Source organism: Taeniopygia guttata, chromosome 3 (assembly GCF_048771995.1).
Source record: "Taeniopygia guttata chromosome 3, bTaeGut7.mat, whole genome shotgun sequence".
NCBI classification, from domain to species: Eukaryota; Metazoa; Chordata; class Aves; order Passeriformes; family Estrildidae; genus Taeniopygia; species Taeniopygia guttata.
This window is the reverse complement of record NC_133027.1, coordinates 56,950,073-56,974,230: the sequence shown is the minus strand read 5'-3', so window position 1 is coordinate 56,974,230 and position 24,158 is coordinate 56,950,073. Positions and strand designations below refer to the sequence as shown.

The following is a 24,158-nucleotide window of genomic DNA, read 5'->3' as shown; positions in this document are numbered from 1 at the left end:
AATAAATCAGCAGAGCAACAGGTGACTGATGGTGGAGTCTGCATGTTTTCCCAGGGGAAGAGGGATACAGTAAAGGGTCAATAGAAAGAAGTTCAAATAAATGGCATTTCAAAAGTGCCTACCTTACATGTCTACTTCAGGATGAAAGGAATCTCACCTTCAAAGTCTAAATCAGAGTCCTCTCAATAACTAATTTCCTCATATGAAGCCCATTTGTCACGTCATAATGATCTACAGATTATAAAATACGGGATACAGTGGAGCTACACACTTCTGACTCAGAAAAGCATTATCCTCTGGTCAAGATAAGCTACATATGGTTCACAAGACAACAAACCCTTACCTTCCGAAAAAGCTTCTAAGACATAGATGAGAAGAAAATTAGGGAGCCTAATGTGTTTAAACAACACATATGAAAGCCAGGTATACTGGTTTGCTAACTTTCACTGCACAATGAATAGTATTTATTTTTTGTATTATAATTGCTGCAACTTTAATCACAATTTCCATAGCTATTGCTGGCTGTTCTTGCTCAGCAGCTCAATTGCAAGTTCCTCTTTACTATGTAACATTAATGCTGTTCATCTCTTGAACTGCAAATGAAAGGGAAGGTACTACTGATCCCACTCTACTAGGAGTGCATATGCAGATGGTCAGCTGCTTTCAAATAATGGAAAAGGCATGAAAGCTTCATCACAGAATCTGTCTGGTGCCTGTAAAGCTTGGATTTGGGCTCAGGAGTTACAAATGTTAGATCTGGTAGATACAGGCCAGCCAATGCCTGACTGAGAGAATGAACTATCACTGCAATCATTCTGAGATAAGACTGTTTAAGCTCTTTTTGAGGGAATTAGTTGGTGGAAGAAATCTCAGGTGTATTTTAGTTGGAACCAATGAGAATGAAACATGATGGTTCAATGGTTGTTTGTTGGATGCCGATGGTAGTTTGGAATAAGATGCAGAAGATACATGTTACTTTTAATTTTTTTAAAGTGCATGAATCGTCATGGAAACTCTGTTTGGTAATGCATACATGCAGCATTAGCATAGCTCAGATCCAGTGAACATAGTGAACGCTGCATCCACAACAGTAAGCCCAAACTGCAGAGGAAACAAACTTTGGTCAAGAAGTGAATGGTAAAACTGTGGTAGCTCTCACTGACATTCAATACCATCTATTTATTGGTGAATGCATTAATGACAATAATTGTCTCTGGATGTGTATCTGCACTCTGTATCCTGACCAATTAAAAACCATGAGCAGGTATCAAAATGAGACCAGTGAGAAAATGTGAAAGCCTACTTCATGTTCAAAAGTTTTAAGAAAGACTTTTAAGATGAAACAGAAACAGGAAGTCATAGTTGAAGAACAGAACAGCAATCATCTGATGAACAGCTGCAATCTATGCTAAGAAGCTCACTGAAACCCATATTAAATTGAAATACTGGAGGCCATTTTAAACAGGTAAAAAATTCTGGTGTGCTTTTTTGGGTAACTGCTTTATCTGGCAACTTGATCTGTGCATATGATTCAATATTCACCAGTGATCATCACAGGTGAATTTGTAGTTTGGTAACACATAGGGATGAACCCCCTCTAACCAGTTTCAATGCAGTAACTGTAGTGCCCGTGCTTTACACTCTTCTTACAGCATCTGATAAAGTTTTACTTAAGACTGGCTTCATTTCCTTTTTCTTTGCTTTTAGAACTTTTTTTTTTTTTAAGTATGTAAAGGAAAAGTCAGGAAGAATGGGTACTACTGGAAATATTGGATCCACAGGTTTGTAGTAAAATTCATGCAATAAAGTGGAGGGCTTCTTGCTCTACAAGGCTTAATTTTAACTTACTAATACAAAGATCGACTGCCCTTCTGCAAATACACAAGTAATGTATTTTTGACACTGTGTATCCTAAGTATTCCTAAGTTGATTTGTCAGCATTTATCCCTGATTGACAAAACTACGCATCAAAACCTTCAAGTTTTCCCTTTCTTCCTGTAGATAGCTTCATCACAACATAAATATCATAGCTTTAAGAGGGAAAGTATGTGAAATATTCAGCCATTTTCCTTTACCCTTCCAGGAAAAAAAACCCTGTGTTTTAGCTTTCAGAAAAATCTCTTCATTCTGCTGCAGTCTTCCATCCTCTCCGGATGGTAAAAAAAACATTATTTTTTTTTCCTATAATCAATAAACTTCGAGGAAGCAGTAGAAGACCCTGCTGAATTTCCATCTGCAGTGACTTCCACTCCCTCATTTCATTCCTCTCCTCCCTATTTCATTTTATACCCCGGAAAAACCAATACTTACTCTCATACCTCAATTCCTGACATGACCTTGGTATTACAGTGGAATCTCTGGCAGGCCTGGTGGTATGAGAAGGAGGATTTGGGGGTAGGAGAGATGTATTCATCAAGCAGACTGCTATGTCAAAGAAAGATGCTGCTCTGGGATGCATGGCCAAATAGAATATGCTGTTGCTGCATGTGAGGAGGAATCTCAGACTTCATATTTAGCATTTTACCAGACTTCAGAATAACACAAATTTTAGCATTTTCATGGTATGAGGTTTTAAGTGTAGCTCACAGGTTTTAGGGCAACAAAATTATTAGAATTAAAATAACGTTTTTATTATTTAAGTAAAAAGGAAGGTCGTTGATAAATGCAAACAAATTAACTTTCAAGCACTGCACTAGACTTCAGCAATTCTTATATGACATTCAATTTCACATAGGAGCTGTTCAGCACACTGAGGATTGATACTATTTTAAAGTTGCCTGTCATATAAGAAAATTAAGAGCGATGTATGTTTGTAGGCTCTGAAGACAGGAACTTCTCTCCCTAATCTTGCTAGTGAATTTGATAGAGGGCCAGCATGTCAAGAGTTGTCCATCATGCTGCTCCTGCCTGCTCCAGACTTGTGGTGGAACAGTTGCAAGTCCCAAGTATTCACTGCCTCTGTGTCACACACCAATATCCCCAGAAAGCATTTTGCATTACTGGACGACTATCCAGGCTTGCAGGGTGAATTTGGCTTTTACTACAGAATTATGAAGAAAGAATGCCATAATACTGATCCAGCCACAATACCACCACTGTGAGGTATAATGCCACCACCTAGGTATAAAAGGAAGTATTCAGAACCCCTTCATAGGGATTTGAGAGGAAAACTCCCAATGAACTCTGACAGAATTTGTAAGACAAAGTTGTTTGTGAATCAAAATATCTGTCAGTGACACTGCAGAGTCATATGTTTCCTTTGGGTTTACAACTCGCCTATACACCATAACCTTAATTCTTAACTACAGATCCTTCTCCCTCTGTGCAATTTACCTGTCTGTTAAGACAATGACTTTCTCTAAATAAATGTTGGCAAGGTTGATTTTTACTGCATGTATAGCTGGTCACTTCTGAAAAGCATTTTTTGATATGCTGCATAGGTTAGTACATCCCTTAAAAAAATTTAGTAGTCACATCTGCAGTTTGACTGCTTCTTTCTAAAAGACAAACTCAGGCCAAGCAAGACAAAGAATCTGCTGATACACACATGTCACTCCAAGAATTCTCCTGACAAAGTTCCCACACCCAATTTAATTACTTCCCTACTGTAAAAACACTTTCCATCTGCATTTATTGTAATAGTTTCAAATCCAAAACTAACAGACTATAAAGCTAGCTAAATAAATGAATGATATTGGCCCTAGGTCCCAAGCCAGGAGCTATTCTGTAAGGCTGTGTGTCTCCAGCATTCATTTTTATGCTGATGTTTCATTTTATGCGCAGTGTTTTCACTTAAGCCTTGTTTAGAGAAGAATTACCTTGCTCCAGGCTCTGAAGTGTGTTGTGCCACACAGAGCCCTCTAGTGCTGCTCCAGCCCAAGGTCTGTCAGACATTTCCCTCTAAGACTAAAAGTCACATTTCAACCAAATAATCCCACTTCAGGCTGTATACACAGCACTGCAGATACTCAGGCTTGGAACACTAATTTCAACTCTGTCTGATATAACCTCCATCTGAGGGTGCAGAGCTCAAAACGAAAAGTGTTTCTGTTGGAAAATTCACTTCAAAAAATAAAACTACCTGATTGACTATTTGTAACATGGGTTCTCTTGCATGTTCAGGAGAAAAAAAAAAAAGTATTTTATTCCTCAGACTCAGCATGAAGAATTTAACTATAGCTTGTAAGAAATTTTCTGATGTGCAGAGATAATAATAGTACATTGCATTCTGGGTCCTCAGGTTTGTTGCAGTTTGTTTTCATCACACTTTGATGAAATTACATCAGACTGGAATTCATAGTTTTTAAAGATACAGTAGATACTTGAGATACAATAGATCTGGGTAATCACAACGCTTTAAACTACACACTTGTATATGAGTGCTATGCTAAGCTGGGATTCTCCATGGTGTCAAAATACTCAGAAAGATCTTGACCTTTATAATGAATTTTAATCCAAAGTAGCAGCACGGGAGATATGTTTTTCATTTACAAGTTATGAATACTGAAGGGCAAAGTAGGTTTCCACTTAAGTCCAGGTCAAAACTGCTACTGACTATGCTGAAAGCATTCTTGGATATTGAACATCTCTTCCCTTTTCAGTTTTAACCAAACTAAATGAAAATACATATTAATAACAGATATGAGCTGATCCAAGGAACTCGGTGCACAGTGCAGCTCAAGGCATAGATATTGTAATGGCCTTGGATATTGCAGGTGAATCCCAGAGGATCCTGCTGCAATAATTAAGGAATATAGTTAAGATATAGGTAAGGATTTGTTTAGGGGGCGAACCGTGAATTATTTAACTTTTCTGAGTTTTAGTGACAATGTTAGTGACATGTCAGCCTTATTTTGTGGCTCTCCCCTCACAATGAAAGCTTCTGAGCTTTTATGACACTGAAATAGTCTTCTTCACAGAATCAAGACAAAGACAAGGAGCACTCACTAAATATTGAAGAAAACTATCTGCCAGTTTACTAACGACCAGGAAGATGCACCTCTAAAACAGCTACTACTTCACTTGCCCAAAAATCATCCATACACATACATACATGTGCAAAACATGGAAGTTAAATCCGTTTTCTTTTTCCCATGTACATGATATTAGAAATGACAGTGTTGGAAAGGAATGTATGTCTTCTTTCCAGCTTATGAACACAGCATGTTTTTCATATGTGAAAACAAAATGAAGTTTTGGTAAGGGCAAATTTTCCCAAATAAATAATTAGTTTTCCACACTGGAAATAAACTACATTTTCAATAAACTTCAAAACTCAAATATGTAAAAAAGGGATAACTGAAGAAAGTAAGATCTGATCACACAGATTTCCCTGCACTATTTAATAGTTGGGATTTTTTTTTTTAAATTGAATGCGACCATCCAGTGTTCTGCCACCATCTAAACTCAACAACCCAGACTCTAGGCTGCATCTTTGACCAGGAAAAGGGAAAAAAACCCTTTTCCAGAGTGAAAACCATTACAACTGATCCAACCACTCATTCTTTGCAAAATGTGACTCCAGGGCTCTGATGTTACAAATCCTCAGCACAGCTCAGCCTTGGTCTCTGCCATTGCACCACAGTCAGTTGTTGTCGGCCCTCCAGCACCATACCTGGGATTCTGCGGCTCTGAACCATCGGACTCTGGACACGGCTTCTTTACCTGCAGGAGCAAAGCACTGCTGGTTACTCTCACTTGGAACACAACTTCCTCTTGCACCCCTCCCCATCCCAGCATGACTTAAAGCGGATCCTGCCCTGCTCACCGGGATCTCTATAAAATATTTCCCGCACTTTACAGCAGCGGTTTGCTGTACTAAACAGTGTGTTTCATTATTATCCCATGAACAGCTGCCAACTGCACTTCCCCAGGCTCCATTAGTGGGTTAAATGTTCAGCTAAAATAGCTTGGGGAGTAGTCTTAACTAGGAACAAAGAAACCAAAGAACCAGGTTCCCCTCTTTGAAATGAGAAAGCCATACTGTTCTCAGCTTGGCCAAGAAATGTTTCCCCAATTGATACTGCTTCTGTTTCCTGCTAAAGCTCAAAATAATAAACACCAGGTTCTGGGGCAAAGCACACCATTAGTTAAATAATTCATATGGTATTTTTAATTTGGTGAATCTGCTAACTGTATGTTAACAATAATTTCCTATTGCATCAATGAATACGTGCACTGTTTTCACTCATACTTGCAATATGTAAGTACATAAAAGGAATTTTAGCTTTCAATTTGATCTCCACAATGCACTGCTGTAGGCTGATTGGAGGTGATAAAATCCATCACTGTAAAAAAAAAAAAAAAATAGAAAACTGTTCTCTTGCAGATTAGGTATTTCTTTGGGATCTTCATGATTTCCAGAAAAAATTTAATTGTACCTTCTGGTGATCTAAATTACTTGCATTTTCAGCCAAGGAAAAAACATTTTGCTCACTAGCTTGCTAATGCAAAATCCAGAGCTCTGTGGGAGGTTTCGAAGTTCCAGTTTTAAAGCCACCTAGAAATATCACTCACTGAGGCTCACTTGGTGTGAGAGACACAATAAAAAAACCCATTCCCTTTACAGCCAGCATGTTCAATGACCAGTTTCAGGATATCTTGCATGAAGAAACTCTTCTATACTTTTTTGCTACTTTAAAAATATTTCAGAGAAAAAAAATGTGACTTTGACTCACTTCTATTGAAGTTACTGACAAATGACAAAACTCTCACCTAGCCAAACAGAAAAAAAGGACTAGACTAATGCTAAATATTATATATATATAAATTCCCTTAGCTCAATGCCATGGAACATCACTCATAGAGATGAGTCCCTCATAGAGCCTGACAGGCAGTATTTCATAAACATTCAGGTGCTATAGCTATATCATTGCTATAGTTTTATGTTACCCACATTGTTATTAAAGTAGCATAACATCTGAAATACAGTAAAATACTTCAGATATAAAAGCATATGACCATCTACCAAGAAAAGTGCCTTCAGTATGCTTTATATACAAACATGAGGAATAGTTATTCAGATGACTGTACTGTTTCCTGAGTGTCAGTGGCAGAGGGAACTGTTCAAAAGATATATATAAAATCATTTTAAGACACTGGAATTACAACAGCCTCTCCCTGACAGGACGTGTTTAATTTCAGGAGCAGTTTGTCTCAACTAAGTTACAGAGATTTAACCAGAAAAATATTATTTTCATTTTGCATATAAAATATAATTTAAAATTATTGCAAACATAATGTATTTAGAGCTATAAAATACAGTAACATAAGTAAAACTAATTAGAAAAATAAGTATATGCCTAGTAGCTATATAATATAAACCCTAGTAGATCTTCTTTTCCTATGTCCCTTTAGCATAAACTCACAGCATATTTTTGTTATCTCCTTGCTCTTAAATTTACTGGTATTTATATATTCCTTTCCAATTTCTTTTCTGTTCTGTGGTTGCCACCAGTAGCACTGTCTCTCACATTTGCACTGGGGCTCAGATCTCACTCCCCAGGTCAGGAGAGGTCAATGACTCACTTTAATCAGCTGCTGGAGAGTCTGTCACCCAGACACCCAACACCCTGTGGTGGGCAGCTACCACAGAAGCCCAAAGATACTTGCAGCACACATTAACATAATCTGAGCACTTTTAATATACAGAATATATTAAGACCCCTGGTTTTCCTGGGCAGGGATGTGAGATGCAGTAATTGGGTACTCACAGATGGGTTTTCCTACCATAGTTCATACTACTACTGCATTTTGTTCTGACCAACATTACAAAGCAATCTAAATATCTGAAAGATTATGCTTTATCCATATAAATTAATATTAAACATTAAATTAACATTAAACATTAAAAAAAAAAAGAACTAAAAATCGACCAACAAAAACCCCAACTGATAAACTTTGATAAAAGTTGAAAAGTCATAGCAGAAAAGCCACTGACCAATTATATCAAAACTACTCACTTCCTGTGTGATGTAACAAACCTAGGGAGAAAAAAAAAGTGAGTATTTTTTATTTAAGAATATTGCAATGAAAGCAGAATGCTTAAAAAGTGAGAATATTTCAGTTTTGTCACTTGGCATATAGATGATGCAGTTAATGATCATTATCTGAAGAAATGTGCAGAAGCACAGAGTATAGATTTGGCTTTTCCTCTGAGATTAAATGTAAAATTAATTGTGTATCTTTAGGGTCCCTTTTTGAGAGAAAATATTTAATAAATAAAAATGTTATTTTTTAAAGGACGAATAGGCATGGGATTTTCTTTCAAGGGGCCATATGGAATGAACACCATTTCTCTTCAAGGCTACTCAAGTAGCAAAACAAATTCTGTTATTCATAAAATTATGCCACCCTTGAAGGTGAACAGAAAATCACTGTGAAAATGTCTGATCAAAGACTAAATATTGTTTCCTTTGTCTTCAGCTGCACTGTTTTACCTCTTAATCTGCCTTGCTGACTGTTTTCAAAATAATTAACTTTCACTAACACCACATTTATTTACATTCTCATGTGTTAAATGCTATAAAAAGAACTTTTTCTTTACTCATGCTCTGTTTTCCTTTCCCCCCTTTCTGTTTACACAGGTTTTCTCACCATTTTAGTTAAATGCATGTTGAGAATCATTCACAAGAGTAAGATTCAAGTTTCAGTTTGAATTCTGTTGAACTGCACTGAACTTTCCTACTCTGGTTGCCTGCTACAAAATGTTTGAAAAGTTTCAGCTAAAAACCTTTAAACACAAATATTTGTGAGAACAGATTATTGTGTTCATGTTTTGAATGTCACGTCATCGTGCTGCTGATTGGCTTCAGCATCTGAAATTTGGAGGCAAAATCCCAAAACTGAAAGGGGGGGAGAGAGTTACAAATACCCAGGAATTATAATTTCTGTGAAATAGTGTCCACATTTATTTCAGTTTGTAAAATTCTAAAAGACCTGTTGTCACACTCTTGGTGAACTCCTGATGCAGTCTGGCTCCTGAATTTCTCAAGACTCTATCTGCATTGAATACTCTCCATCTCAAAGGTGCTGGTGCTGAGCAAGCCTTAGGATTACTTCTGAGTGCCAGGAGAATCCCATGCCATCAGTAAATTTGACACTATCAAAACTATCCCTCTTTGCTTAGTCAGTTCCATCTCCCCCTGTGCAGTACCCGGGGTACAGGGTACCCAGGCAGTACCTTGTGACTCCCTTCAGAATGAAGGGAGGAAAAACAGAAAAAAAAGAACAGGGAGAGGGAACAGAATCAGGAGACAAAAGAAGAATGGGCTCTCCATGGTGGCAAAGCTAGAGGAGAGGAGAAGCCAAATAAAAAAAAGTGACAGATGTAGGGGTGTGGTGTGGACAGCAGAAGAACACTGGCTGACATGGAACACCACAGTTTGTTTTCCTCTCTTCTAGATGTGGGACTAACACCACAAACACAAGCCTGAGCACTCATCAGACACTTGTGAAACTCATTACAAAAGTCACTAGTGACCAGTCTGCCCAGAGCAATGGACTAGTTCTGCTACTCCAGCTATACAGAAGACTAATTAATGATCCAAGCTGGGAAAATATACTTTGAATTTAGAAGATTGTGTATAGATGTTACTTTTATGTAGAAAAATGGAAGTCTGATTTGGCTTAAACTTTTATTAAAATAATCAAAGTTTTCTACAATTTCTACCTTCACCTGACTTGGTTCATCAGCATTCAAATATGAACACTGTTAAAAGTGTCTGATAATTTGAGGTGACTGTAAAAAAGCTAGGCATTTTTTAGGTAGTGAAGAACTGCAATAAAGGTATATGATAAATATATACATGATGAAAGATTTTATAGTAATTGGGCTTTGGATGCTTCATGTTTAACAAAGACAGAGGGAGTAACATTAAAAGAAAAACCTAACTTTGCATTCACTGGAAAAAAAGACACCCCCTGGAAAACCTAGGATGTCAGGTAATAAGATCTGCACCATAATATGTAAGAAGCTGAATTTCCACAGGCCATATTAATTCTGGCATTTCCTTGCTTCTGATGTTTTTCTTTGCAACATTAACATCTTTTAACATGATTTTATTGGACCCCATTACACTAAATGTTAAACCATTAAATGGTCCTGCTCTATGAGGTGTTCTCACACACACACACTGGTGGTATTAAACTTGTAACGCAACACAGGTGAGAAATCCCTTCTAACACTTACAGCTGAAAAATCTTGCCACATCAGCACTAAATTATTCTGGCAATGAATCAGCTAAGTTCCCTCATCTACTGCACCAATAAAGGCCTTCAGGATCCCTCCTAAATCAGTAGGGTTGCAACAGGGCTGAGTAGAGCCTGCAATGCTTTGGGCCTGGAGGAAGCAGTCATGCATGGTGGAGCTGTGGAGACTCTAACATCAAGGAGACAAGAATGAAGAAAGAAAAGTATTTCTTGCAGACCCACGAACAACCTCAAATCACATCTTCGTGCTTCCTCAGCCTGTGTGATTGCTCTGGAGTATGGGCAGAGCAAGTGCACTTTGCCTCAATGACTCCCTACAGCAAATTGCTCTGGAGGAAGTTGACCCATCTCTGCTCACTGTCCAGGGAAGGGACCATGTCTGTAGAACAACTCCAGGAAAGGATGGCACAGGCAGGGGAACAACTTGATGGAAATACCAGGTAGAAGAATATGAATCAGGATATTAGTTACACTGCGATGAGAATGAATAGTAAAGAAAAATAGTTCTCCTCAAATGTTTTTTAGATGCTGACTTTTACAGGGTTTACATGGAGTTTTATAACCATCTTGGTAACAAAAACCTTAATGGAGGCTGTCTTTTCAATGTCTTTTTATATACCATCTGACAAAGATTTCTTTTGCTGCCATGACATCATTGATACCACAAAACAAATAATGTCATTTGCTTGACCAGCAAAAATAGGGCAAGGGTTTGCTTACAGATATAGTACTGGGATTTAGTCACAAATTGTAGCCATGCAAAAAACACATGCATTCTAGATTTAATTTGAAAACCCCACAACCGAACAACAAATATTCTTGAAAGTAAAGCAGTTAGAAAACTGAATTCAGTTAGATGCAGTTAGATGACTGAATCCAAATAATACTCCAGCTATGTATGTCTTGTGAAGACAAAATCTCAGTGAAGCTTCTGCAAAACCAAACATATGCTGAGTAGACCTAGAGAAACATCTCAAAAAAGAATTCTAAATAATCCCAAATTCTGAACTGATTTTTCCCACAGTAATTCACTATTCTGCCACACTTCCATAAATCTCATAAGAATTTCACTTCCTTAAACCTAGTGACAATAGTAAAATTATATCATTTAAAGTTTGTATTAAAATACAATATTTAAATTAAAATGCTTACGAAAATGTAAGACTACATAGTTGTGCACAACCAAACCTAAATTACATTTCTGATGTAGTTAAAAACCAAAACACTAATGCTACTCTTGAGTTAAAGAACTTGATTTTTCCCCCCTATTTTTTACAGTGCAAAGACTGTACATAGATGTACTTTATCTGAATCACACCCTGAAGTAGGTTTGTCATATTTCAGCAGACCTGAAAACAAGAGCTCTGATTGCAATGGAAGAATGAGGAAAAATATGCTACATTAATTGATTTAAAATTCACTGTTAAAGGAGGTTTTTGGTTGTTGGTTTGTTTTCTCTTAATAGAAGTCTGTATGAGCTAGTCCTCTAGGGGAACAACATTTCTGCTCCCCACCTAAACTAGTTTTAGCTATTCAATGGTCTCTTCTATTTTCTTAGTAATGAAATCATTATGCCATCAACTACAATTGACAACTCTAATCAAAACAAGATTGAGGTTTGGATATGCATTTTTTAAATGAAAGTAAAGTGCAAATTCTTTAAAAGTTTTGCATATGAAAGCAGACTGCTGATGCTGACCTTTGCATTTTATGTAGCACAGTAGAGAAGACTTCATATTCAAAGACATCAGATATGCTTCCATGCCACTAAGGGGTGAGAGCAAGGTATGGAAACAAGAAGAGCCACTGCTGTTCCAGCATGACTTCTGTTTTCCATGCAAACCTTTCCTGAGATAGATTTGTTCTTGATGAAATGCATCATGAAGTTAACAGTAGTAACTTTGGTCAGAACCACTAGGAGAGGAACACCTAACTTGCAAGGAAAACTAATCCCGAAGGGATATATTTAATATTAAATACCTACAGTTCAGGCATCTAAATTGGTCTAGGCTTGTCACATAAGGCTTCCTTTACACCTAACAGAAAGATACAGATGTATTTCACTGGACCTAGAGTAGTCATCTATTTCAGGCAGAGGGGAATTACACCAAATAAACTGTGATTAATGGCTTCTACTCTCCACTTACCTGCTGAAATGCAGGTAGTTGGGAAACACTGAGGAAATGGAATGGTGCTGCAAAAGAGAGGGACAAAGCCTGTGTGCCTCATGACATCCTCCATGAAATCCTCTTTGTTGGCAACAATGATTATAACAATGGAGAGAGGTGGCTCCCATGGAAGTTGCATGTTTTAGAGCCTCAGCTCCTTTGAACCCGTCACTGAACTTAATAATTTTAAGAAGGAGCTATGACTTAAAAAGCATACAATAATCTTAAATGCTTCGACTTCTTGAGATAGCAATCTTCATGACTCTCACAATGTTTTGGATTTTCTATACAAATTGCTGCTGACAACAGTGTGGACAAACCGGGAACCAGTCCATGGAAAGCCCAAAAAGCTGCAAAGAGGCACTGCAGTTCATTTAGGTCTTATTTCACCAGGCTGGAATGATAAGCAGTGACATGCTAGCGCTCTTGCTGATGTGCACATTACGTACACATTGAAGTTAATGGGAATTTAATCAATCCAGGTAAATGTCTTTTTCATATTTCCAATGAGACTATAATGATCATTTCTTTTGGGCACACTGCACAGTCTTATCATTGACATAAGCCTTTGTAAAACACAAATCAGAAAGCTTTATATATATAAAATATAAAACTCTGTTTCTATTGAGAAGTTTTAGAGAATGCAGGTATCATTAAGGTGACATGATTGATAAGATCTGAGACAACTTTAACTCCTCAATTTTCTTATTCATATGCTATCACTGGGGACTAAACATTCCTTCCTTGGTAATTTCTTGCTAGTGGAAAGGTTTCCGATGTGTTTGTTTTTGCAACATGACTAATGGGTTCAAACAGTTCAGAGCTCTAAGCATTTTAAAAATCTTTTATACCTGCAAACATTTTTAAAACACATTTTAAACTGCCTTTGGCACAAGTGCACAAAAAATATCAGAGGGTGTAACAGTCAAGTCATAATTTAAGCGATTGGAACCTACAAAGTACTAACTTGTACATTTTGAAAAGCATTTATGCGTGCACTGTGGGAAAAACTGGCATTCTCTTTTTCTTTTTGTTTGTTTGTGTACAATGAAAGAAGGAAATATGCCCTCCCTTAACTGGTGGGTCAGACAGGGCAAATGCCACACTACAATGGCACTTTTTGTTTCAGTGTGAGTTACCTAATAGCTCAGAGCTCACAGAATGTTTTCCCTGCAGCTGCAAGGGTGGGCCTTGCTCCCTTTGAAAAAGAAAAGAGGGAAGGGAAGGGAAGGGAAGGGAAGGGAAGGGAAGGGAAGGGAAGGGAAGGGAAGGGAAGGGAAGGGAAGGGAAGGGAAGGGAAGGGAAGGGAAGGGAAGGGAAGGGAAGGGAAGGGAAGGGAAGGGAAGGGAAGGGAAGGGAAGGGAAGGGAAGGGAAGGGAAGGGAAGGGAAGGGAAGGGAAGGGAAGGGAAGGGAAGGGAAGGGAAGGGAAGGGAAGGGAAGGGAAGGGAAGGGAAGGGAAGGGAAGGGAAGGGAAGGGAAGGGAGGAATTAGCTCCCCATTCAGATGTTCAAGCGTTTGGAAACCACCAGACTGGAGCTCATCAATCAACAAATTCAGATTCAGGAAAAAAAATACTAAAGTACTAACACTGGTTTTCTCTCATTCTCTTTTTTTTTTTCTTTCATTCACATTATTTTCCTAGCTCTCTCCCTGCCCCCCACCCCCACAATCTCCTAAAAAATGCCCATATGAACCTAAATACAAAGCTTTGGCTATTTTTGCCTTTTCCAGTCAAAAGTATATCTCAGTGAAGCTGAATCTGCAAGTATACCCTTGGTTACTTCCTGGTGTGTTCCTGGTAGCTCCAAGCTGGCAATAGCTAGAAGATACCTTTCTTAATCTAGACATGGAAAAATGCTTATTGTTTTTAGTTCAGTTATGTTCCCATGATGTTCCTGCAGTTTTGTTGCAATCACACATTTTTTCTTTTAGTGTTTGCTTTTTAAATATTAACATTCTCAAATACAATTGATCTTTTTTCAGGGAAAAAACCCCAAACAAACAAAACAACAACATACTGAAATGCAGGAAAACAGTTCTGCTGTGCAATGCTTTCTAGATTTCATCTTGTGATTCCTCAGCTCCACAGAAATATTGTAAGCTCTAAGTATATCAAAACTGCTTTGGAGGTATCATTTAATATTCAAAAGAATACCAAGTCATCCCTTGTTATATGCATAAAATTCAGAACCTCCTCAGAAAACCTGAACTTATTTTCTTTCTTCCTGCTTTTCAAAACCAACCAGGGCCAACAAATGCAAAGAAAAAAAAGAGTAAACTTTGAAGCTGAAATTTAAAGTAATGAAAGTCAGGAAGTTCAAAAGTTAATGTTCCTATGGCTGTGTTAACTTGGCCATGTTGCAAATAGATCATGCAAATACTTCAAGCTATTTTGTTAAAGGCCTATAGTACTGTGCCATAAAGCATAATAAAACATGCTGTTTTCTTTTCATGTGGAAACCAACTTACATGAGGAACAGTACAGTATTTCTACTGCTAATGCAGACTTCACCACAAGTCAAGTATCTCTGCCTCAAGGCACTTTTCTGTTCTGACAATGATGGTGACTCACTGGAATCCAGCTTCCCCTTAGTTCACCCAAGAGTTTACATACTGACCCCCGCAGGAACAAAGGACAACTTCTCTCCTGACTCGTTTGCCTCATCAGAAAATAATCTCTCTTTCCCCTTGAGATCAAAGAACACTTGTCACAATTTTTCCATCCCTCACTTAGATGAAATTTAAACAAATGGCCTTGTCGATCATCTCCTCCTTTCTGTACTTCACTATCCTTGTTTTTACCAAAGAGCATATCGATACCTCAATGCAGTAAACAACATGATCTCACATCTCTCATATTCTCATCTCCACTACAGATAATGAAATACATACATGTAAAATATTCTGATTTAGCAAAGAATTTATTTTACTCTCCTTTATTCTTTTGTTTGTCTTCTGTGTTTTTAATATACATATTGCCATGTGCTAAGGTTAAAGGAGATTAGTCCCCAGAAAGTGTGCTTTATTCTTGGTCAAATGTGTTGTTTCTTAGCTGCATTGAGACCAATGCTGGGTCAGTGTTAAGTAAGCAATGTCTGAAAAACCATCAGTTTCACTATCCTCTCTGTCTTGGAGAGGCATACTCATCAGCTGCATTCTTCATCACAGAGCTAAAGGGACTTTAAAGACAAGGATTGTGGTTTTGAAGTATATTCAAAAAGCTCAGGAAGAGAAAAACTCTAATGTGTTCACCATACCCTTACTTGATGTGACCTTTATACTAATTTGTTTTCAAGCACTGAAGTCTTCATAGAAGTACAACCTGTTCAAGAATGAATGAATACCCGACTCAGATCATGGTCTGACAAAATGGGATGGCATAGTTTGGGCACACTGAAAGCATTGTATATGGATTCAGCTACATGCCAACTGGATTTATTGGCAATCCAAAGTTCCTAGGTTGAGGTTTGAATTATTCCAGACAACACAGTAAGCTCTTCCTACAAGCTCTTCCAAGTTTAGCCACTAGTTCACTGGTGCCAGTTTTGCTCAGATTTTTCAGCCAACTTTTCTTCACTTTTGGTCTTGCCCAAGTTATACAAGCCAGATGTAATGGTAGGAGAGCAGTTATTATCTACAGTGTCTGCCAGCATAATCCACCTGCGAGACCTGTCCATCACACATATGTCATACAGAATCAGAGGTGATGTTGCACAGGTCCTTCAGAAAACGAGAGAAACTACTTCAGATTTTCAGTACACTTCTCAGCGTGCAGCTAGTAAGAAGGACTCAAGTCACTTCTTTGTTTTTTGGATCCTTCTTCATTTCTCAGGAGAGACATGTTCAATTGACAGTGTTGTAACTGACATAGAGAACCAGAAAGATGAGAAAATGAAACTGAGCATTATTCACAGATAATTAAGAACATCCGACTTCTTCATTATGTAAACGTTGATAATTTTTGTCAGTAAAAACACCTGTTATTCACTGCGCTCCTTCACAACCCTGAAAGGCAAGAGCACATTTATTTTGAATATGTGTGCAGAGACCTGAAGATGCAAAGAGGCTCTTTGTGACCAACTGCAATGACTGCAGAGTGAGATCCAGTTCTGCCAAATTCTGCATGGGCTTCAGCAACAGCTGCCTGAGGTGATGCTATATTCACTCCTCCAGCAAAAGGCAGTCCCTGAGCAGGGGGGTTGCCAACCTTGGGACAAGCCCACAAAGATTTAAGCTTAGGCCTAAATCAGATTGGGGTGGTTTGGCCTGTTACTGTCAATGCAACAATTCAGAATAATGAAGGTCAGTCTGAATATGCCTTAATAGGACAGGAGGCTCAATTAATGCCAAAAAGCAACAGGTGGACAGAGAAATAAGACAGGTTGGAAGGAGATGAACAAGGTAATATGAGCAGGTAATATGAACATGATTTTAGCCCAGCACCTGCCTACCTATTAACAGCTGGCAGAGTTCCTGTAGGCATTGTGGGAAGATGGGAATTATGTTAAAACTGTAATAAAATAAAATAAAACTGGAAAAAACCTACCACAAAGCCCCAGCAATAAAAAGGGTTCTGCTCTTCTGTGGTAGCTTTTCTCTTGCTGGTAGTTCAAAGGTATTCAGCTATAAATATCTAACTTTTCCACAGATAATATCTATTAATCTGATCATGAACATGTAATTTGGTCTATGAAAACAGTCCAAGCTGAAGTCATCAGCTAATTGTACAACATTAGTATTTTTGCACAATGCACTGAGGCTATTCCAATTAACACCACCTGCTTAAAATGTATGCAAATGACTATGCTACAAGTAATTTTTAAAAGTGTGTTCAAAACTTTTGAAAAAAGTGGAAGGAGAAGGTAATAAGTGCACATCATAGTCTACTGAGAAAATTACCAAGTAAATCTGTACACTAACAGTGAACAGCTGTGTTTTTTCCTAGCTTCATACATTTCTGTTCTCCCACATTACTGAAGCTAATTTGTTTAGAATTTTAGCAACAACTTCTAGCAGCTGCTCTAACAATTATAAACTACATCAGATAGCTAAGAACTTCAGTAGTCTACTTCTCTCATAGTAAGGATGCAAAGGATTATTTGTAGTTCAAACTACTTGATGGTGAAAATGAAATAATCATTTTTTTGTGCTCCAGATGTTATCCAACTGGTGAAAAATAATTTGTTAGAGGTCAGATAAAAGGACACACAGTGCTGCTGTGCAAAATCTCACAAACACTGGATATAAACTGAAGACCTATTTACATTCATTTGTATTATCAGGAAACCAAATTTACTTTGTTTCTGGTTACTTTAATTTTCAGTGCCTTTGGAACATGTCAGTAAAAGTGAAGAAAATTGTGCTAGGAAAAGAGTCCCTTTTTAAATTATTTCTTTTAGGATATAAGGAAAAGAAGAATAATTTAGCAAAGGTAAACTACAGAAAAAATCCTTTCTAATAAACACATAGGAAAATATATTGCTCTTATTGTGCACTATAGTTAGTTATCATATGCTATTAACCATCACAGAAGCAAACTTCTATGTAGTGAGACTACTTTTTATACATATGAGTTAGATTTGATTATTCAAATATTAATGAACATTTCCACACAACGCTTATTAAAAGCCCTGTTAATATTGTAGGCCTAAAATGTCATTCAGGGAAATTAATAATGAAAGGATAAATAATTAACAGTATCCATACCCAGGAATACAACATGCATTTGGTTGTATACTAGTAACAACAACAGCCACAATAGAAACTACATTAAGAATATTTAATTTTGGTTTTGTCGCTTGCATTATGCTGTAGTTCTTAGCACTAGTCAGATAGCTGTATTTACAGCATAAATAAATCTCAAACTATCAGCTAATAATATATTTTTCTTTATTAGCCAAGGGGGACAACATCAGAGGCAATACAGCTCTTAAAGTACTGCCACAAGAAGGAACAACTTGACAGCTCATATTTCAGCTCACATGTAGGCCAATTTTGTCTCTTTTTTCAGGTTTAAAAATTTGACTGGCAATATCTCACTATAGGTCTTTAGCATATCCAAAGAGATTTTCTTTTTTTATTATTATTATTAATACTGCTACATTAAAATGCATAATTTTAAAATATTTGAAAGTATGTTTTAATTTTAAAGGTGTTTTATTTACAAAATAGTTGAACTAGTTTTCCAGAAGCAATCAATTTACTTTGTTGGGGTCTGTTTTTCCAAATTCATAGCATTTCGTTTATATTTGCTGTCCTCTTGTAAATTCTTCAGCCAGCAGGCAATTACTTGGAATAAGGAATTCTTCCAATTTATCTTGGATGGTTTTATATACCCTTCTCAAGTATTAAAGAAAAAAACCTCTTTAGTTTAGGAAAATATAACAACCAAGATTCCCTAAACTCTCAAAGCATTCAAAATAAAAATAAAGAGACAGTTTCATAGTGACAGATGAATTTCATGTACCAGAGCAATGGCCAGGAGTTACAATAAAGTACAAGAAAGGACATCTTTAACACATCTGCAGCCATTCTCACAGGACTCTGCGCAATCACCCCTGTTCCAGACAAGTGAGCAAGTGTCCTTTGTCTCTGGCTCAACATGCCAACGTCCTGCATCTTTAGACTCTCCTCCCTTCTCTCCTGTCTCCCCAGCCTGATCCTGGAATGTTTTGGCCACGAGGTTAAGAAAGATTCCCCCATTTATCACAACCTGCCAAGCACAACAGGGTCACAGTCCCAGCCCCAGTGCTATCATGTAGCTAATCCAGCCTCAGCACAGGCACGAAACTTCAAAGATATTTTGCCACGGGCAAAAGTTAGTCCTTATTTGCTTTAAAATCCAAGTATCAATCAAGTTAAACTGTGCTTCAGTAGAGCTAACAGTTTGAATGTTCAGAGCAACATGGACATTTGGTTTTTAGCCGTGGCTCTAATTGAGTGCAGAGCTCACCTGAGATAGCAGTACAAATACTTCAAGTACAGCAAAAATCTCAAAATGGGACAATTCATTTTATCCACCAGAACAACCGTGATGAAAAGAATTGTTCAATCATTCATGTAAAGACACAAAAGCAAATTCTGGTGCATGTGTGCAAATATATACAGATAATACACACAGAATCTCTGTTTATGTTAACTCACTTCAGATTATTTTACCTTCCAAAGGTTTTACTATGAGTTATACCAGATGAGCAGCCAAACTTATCTGACTGTAAAAGTCATTTAATGACTTATAAGTCATGATTTATCCCTGCAATTAATGTGTAGAACAGTTACAGATTTACTATGAGAAGCAAAGGACTTTCAGTATCTAGGAAGCAAATTATCGATTGACCCTAGGTAAAATACTATGTGAATTTTACTATCCTGGGACTCTGCCTAGCAATTTCTGTGCAACCTAGTGCAAACAATACAATAATTATGCTGTTTAAATCAATCCAGGTTCTTCTTCAATGTATATTTTTAACTGTATCCTTCTGGGGCTAAAAAGGGATCCATCTTAAAATCAGCTTTTAAAAAAATCTTCACCTTTTCTGCAGATATTTACTTATAATTGAATACTGTTTAATTATGTATTAATTCAGAGCAATGAATGAATATTGCAAAGAGAAATAAACCACATAGATATTATCTTTCCTGTTAAGCTACTACTGAAATGTATATTATTTTTTCCAGCAATATGATTGAAAATATCTTTAATAAAATAAAACATAAAAAGGAAGCAAGTACCATATTAGCTACAGCATTAAATTCTGCAAACTGCTTACATACCTTACATCCTACTCAAACTTAATACAGCCATGCCCTCCTTTTATTTAAAAATACTGAAACAACATGTTAAAATTTTAATCCCTTTTTAATAACATTTACTAAATAAGTTTTACAATTCAAAGCTTAAAACTGAACAAAGTGCTAATTATTTTCTCTAAATTCACAAAGTAAATGTAAATTCAATAAAATTTATGTATAGCTGTTTGCAAAGAAAATAAAGAAAAAAAGATAAAAATTATAGGTAAGCATGTGAACGAGACAGTATGCAGTGTGGTTTTTCATCTGCTTCTTCTATTTAACAGTATGTTCAGACATTTTCACAAACCACATTCTTTTTTAGAAAATAACCTTGACTTCTAATTTCTGTTACAGATGAATTAGCTTCCTTGTATGTGCACTCTAACATGCATTTATGTGTGTATGATCACACAAACATACAAACATGCAGATGTTTTCCAAAGCCAAATTCAAGTTCTTTTGCTTGATATTATCCACATTCACTCATGTTGCTGCTGTTTGTTGTACCATTTAACAAGATATACCTTTATAAATCTCAAATTATCTTGGAAAAATGCTTTCGCAAGAACTATTTTTTAATTCAGGAATTTAAAATATTACTTGGTTTATATACCCTTTTCAAATTTACATTTGATTTACTTTAGAAGAAATTGTAATGGCACAAAAGTTACTGAGACAGTCGAAATGTATTTCAGAAAATAGTGAACAGACCGAGAAAAGAAAGATGTAACTGGATCCTTCTGCCTGCTGCTTACCAGACCACAGGAACAAAATTGAAGAACTTACTGGCTGTAAGAAGTTATATTTTTCTTCCAAAGAGGTTCCCTACCTATTACAGATCCCTAAGGCTGTAAATGCCTGTTTACAGCTGAACCAAACTGCATTGCTCTTTCTTTTCTGGGACTTTGCTTGCTGCTCTCAGATAATAAAACAGCACTCCCAGAGTGAACCCTGGCTGAGTTTCCCTGAATGAAACAGACATTTAAGGAGCAGTAACCCCCATGCCAGCTCCCACCGTGGCCTCTGCACTGCTGCTCTTGCTGCTGCGTGGATCCCATGGCAGGGAACAGCATCTGAGTACAACAGCAGCACATGCACAGGGTTTCCCTGAAGAAAGCTTTAAATGGTCTTTTCAATTGCAAAGTGCATTAAAAATTATAGAGGACATTACAGAGACAGCAAACTTTGGAGGAGGCAGGACTGATGTTTTAGCATATTTACCCTTCAGCATTATTTGTTCCAAATGCATGTCTAATCAACTTAAAAATTAAATAAATGAATTTGAATCAAGTATTAGGAAAATAAATTGTATTTATTGTATCCACAGTTTTTGTAGTTTAGGGATAATTAATTTGAATTCAGCTTATGTCTAGATACCTGGTCTCAGCCTACTGGCCTTCAAGTGTCTCTTAAAGATAAATACGTTATTGAATAACGCAGTAAGGAACTGCTCACAGATTTGACAAAACTGCTCACAGATTTGACATTTGCGGCACATTATAGAATGACACATTTTATTTCTCACAGTACTTAGCAAGTAACCTCCTGTGGTAAACAAAAGCTGCTTCTTAAAGAGCCTAATGAATCCAGTCCTGTGAACTATCTAGCTAAACTCCTGCACTCTAGAGCCACCGTGAATAAATACCTTGTTCCAAAACCAAGTTCAGAACAGTTACTACAGAAATTAAAATCAAATCTTCCTTTCAAAACAAAATTTGAATGGGAATCAATACCCATTTTATATTTCCCATTTTATCATTAAACAACATTTACATCAATATTGCAACTTAAAATCCATCATAACCTTACCTCAGTAGCCTCTGAAGAACAGAAACCAATTCCCCAGGTATGCAAAGTCAGTTTCCAGGACAAAAAAAAAGAAAGACTATCTGTTTCGTTTCACACTAATTCACTTCCACTGTAGAGCAGCTAAGGTGTGCAGGCAGGTTTTCAGGACCAAAAAGCTTTTGCATCAGTCAGTTATGATTTTTTAAACTCGGGAAAACTGAAGACACTTTGTTCTTCCTTGAACTGCCATGCCGAGCCTAGCACAGTCCAGTTACTTAAGTTAACTAGGAGGAGATCTAGATAGTAAACAAGCTTGGCTCTGTGCAATGGCTTTCCACACCCCCTGTTTATAGTAAGATGACTTGCATTCAGAGGTCACCCCATCAACAGCTCCTGTCTTTCAGTGGGTATCTAATGTGCTGCATTTATCCCAAGGCTCTTTTAATGAAACCACCTTCCTGGTCCCTGCTCGCCTGCTGTCGCTATGACACATCTGCTCCTTATTGTGCAAAGCCGTATTAAGTGTTAAAATATACAGAAAAGTCATACCTGGGCATATATTCTGCAAGTAATTCAGGTATTTATAATTGCTTACCTTGTCTGAGAATATTAGCAACAGAAAGTCTTTTTAAAGATCAAAGAATTTTGCCAGCAACATTCATCTTGTGAATAAAAGAAATTCAAGAGGAAGGAAGATGGATGTCATTGTTTGATCTGGATTTAAAACTTTTACAAATACTCCCCAGAAGGATAATGCATATGCCTGTGCCAGATAATATTTACTTGAATATGTTAACATGCTGGAAACAAGAGATGAGGAGTGTCCTCAAGCTCTGCTGTAAAATGATACAGAGCCAAGAAAAACAAGGGTCAAGTGCCAGGACCCCAGTAAAAACACCAAGACAGTTCTGGGCTGAAAGAATACACAGAATTGATGGTTCTTACAAAACACAATACACCCGCAGCAGTGTAGAGCCTCCTAGCTCTCATTTCTTAGGCATACAATTGCTACTGGTTACAAGAGGTTTGTGATCCAACCGGCAGTTGTTGTTTTCTTCATACAGAATTGCAAACCAAAAGAATAAACCACCTGAAAATTGCTAATGACATCAGATAGATCTAAATTAATTGTATCTTAAAAAGAGGACAAGGAAATGGTGTCTAGTATTTTCCTTCAGAAGTCTTACAAAAGTAAGAATTCCAAATTTCTACCAGTACTTTTCCTCAGTCCTTAGCCATTGGGCAGCACTAGGAATTTCAGCCTTGTTTCAGTGAGGATGTGAAACTGAAGATGGCACTCTCTCCCCATGCAAACACAAGCCTGACTGCTGCTCAGAAATGCTCTTTGAGTGAAAGTTACACCTGTAGCACATTTTCGGCACCATTTTTTGTCACCACGGCAGCATCAAAATGACAGATAGCAGCTTGGCTCTGCTGAAGCTAATAAAACATGATTGATGAACTGAGCTAGAAAGTCATGTCAGTTCAGATTAGGATATTTATGCCATCATTTGACAGGTTCCACGCTTTATTATTAGAATGGACTGTCAAGACTATAAGGGCCACTAATAAATACATCCATCCAGATTCCCGGATGCCTTTTTTTCTACTTAAACCTACTAATGAAGTTTAAATATGAAAGTTTTTTTAATGTGAAATCTCACTCAATTTTTATAAAATACTTGTGCTTAGAAATACAATATACATCTTTAAACAGGTGCCTGTCAGCTGCTATAATCTCATGCACTGAAATCCAAGTAATCCTCATTTTACTGCATTGTGTGGTATAATGAAGGCCCACCTCTTTGACAATGAAAACCCACTGAAGCATATTTAAAGTACTTGGGAGAACATAATCAGCTTTCAGATGTTGTTTTTGACATTAGCTTTGAGCATGAACTCATTCTTAACTGCTGAAATAACACATCAGATGTGGAAGGTGGCTAATCAAGATTGGTTGGGGTTTTTGGCACCAAAAGAAAGGAAACAAAGGATAAAGCTATTGCAGAAAATGCTGCCAAAGAAGACTGAAAGCACCAGGATGTTCATGAACAGGGGCCTCCAAGACTCCAATCCTACTCAATGAATTGCAGAGTCCTCAGAGTAGTGGAGAGTCATCACAATGGCAGATAAGGAACAAAATTTGTCTCTTCCTCTCCCAGGCATCAGGCAGAGGAAAACCAGCCTGGGCTTGGACTCCA

The 24,158-nt window shown here is 37.2% G+C and overlaps 1 protein-coding gene across 15 annotated transcripts in view; it reads right to left on the bottom strand.

Moving 5' to 3' along the window:
* The window catches only part of EYA4 (EYA transcriptional coactivator and phosphatase 4), a 139,664-nt gene that overhangs the window by 59,623 nt on the left and 55,883 nt on the right, over nucleotides 1-24,158 (bottom strand). For 13 of the 15 annotated variants that reach the window (XM_030267959.4, XM_030267960.4, XM_030267957.4 and 10 more), the window contains exon 3: nucleotides 5,615-5,664. The exons of 1 other annotated variant lie outside the window; for it this stretch is intronic. In XM_030267959.4, coding sequence (XP_030123819.2) covers nucleotides 5,615-5,664 — 50 coding nt within the window. Of the gene's footprint in view, nucleotides 1-5,614; nucleotides 5,665-21,978; nucleotides 21,998-24,158 lie in introns of those variants that run through there. One more of the 15 variants, XM_072926911.1, reaches the window with a different exon arrangement.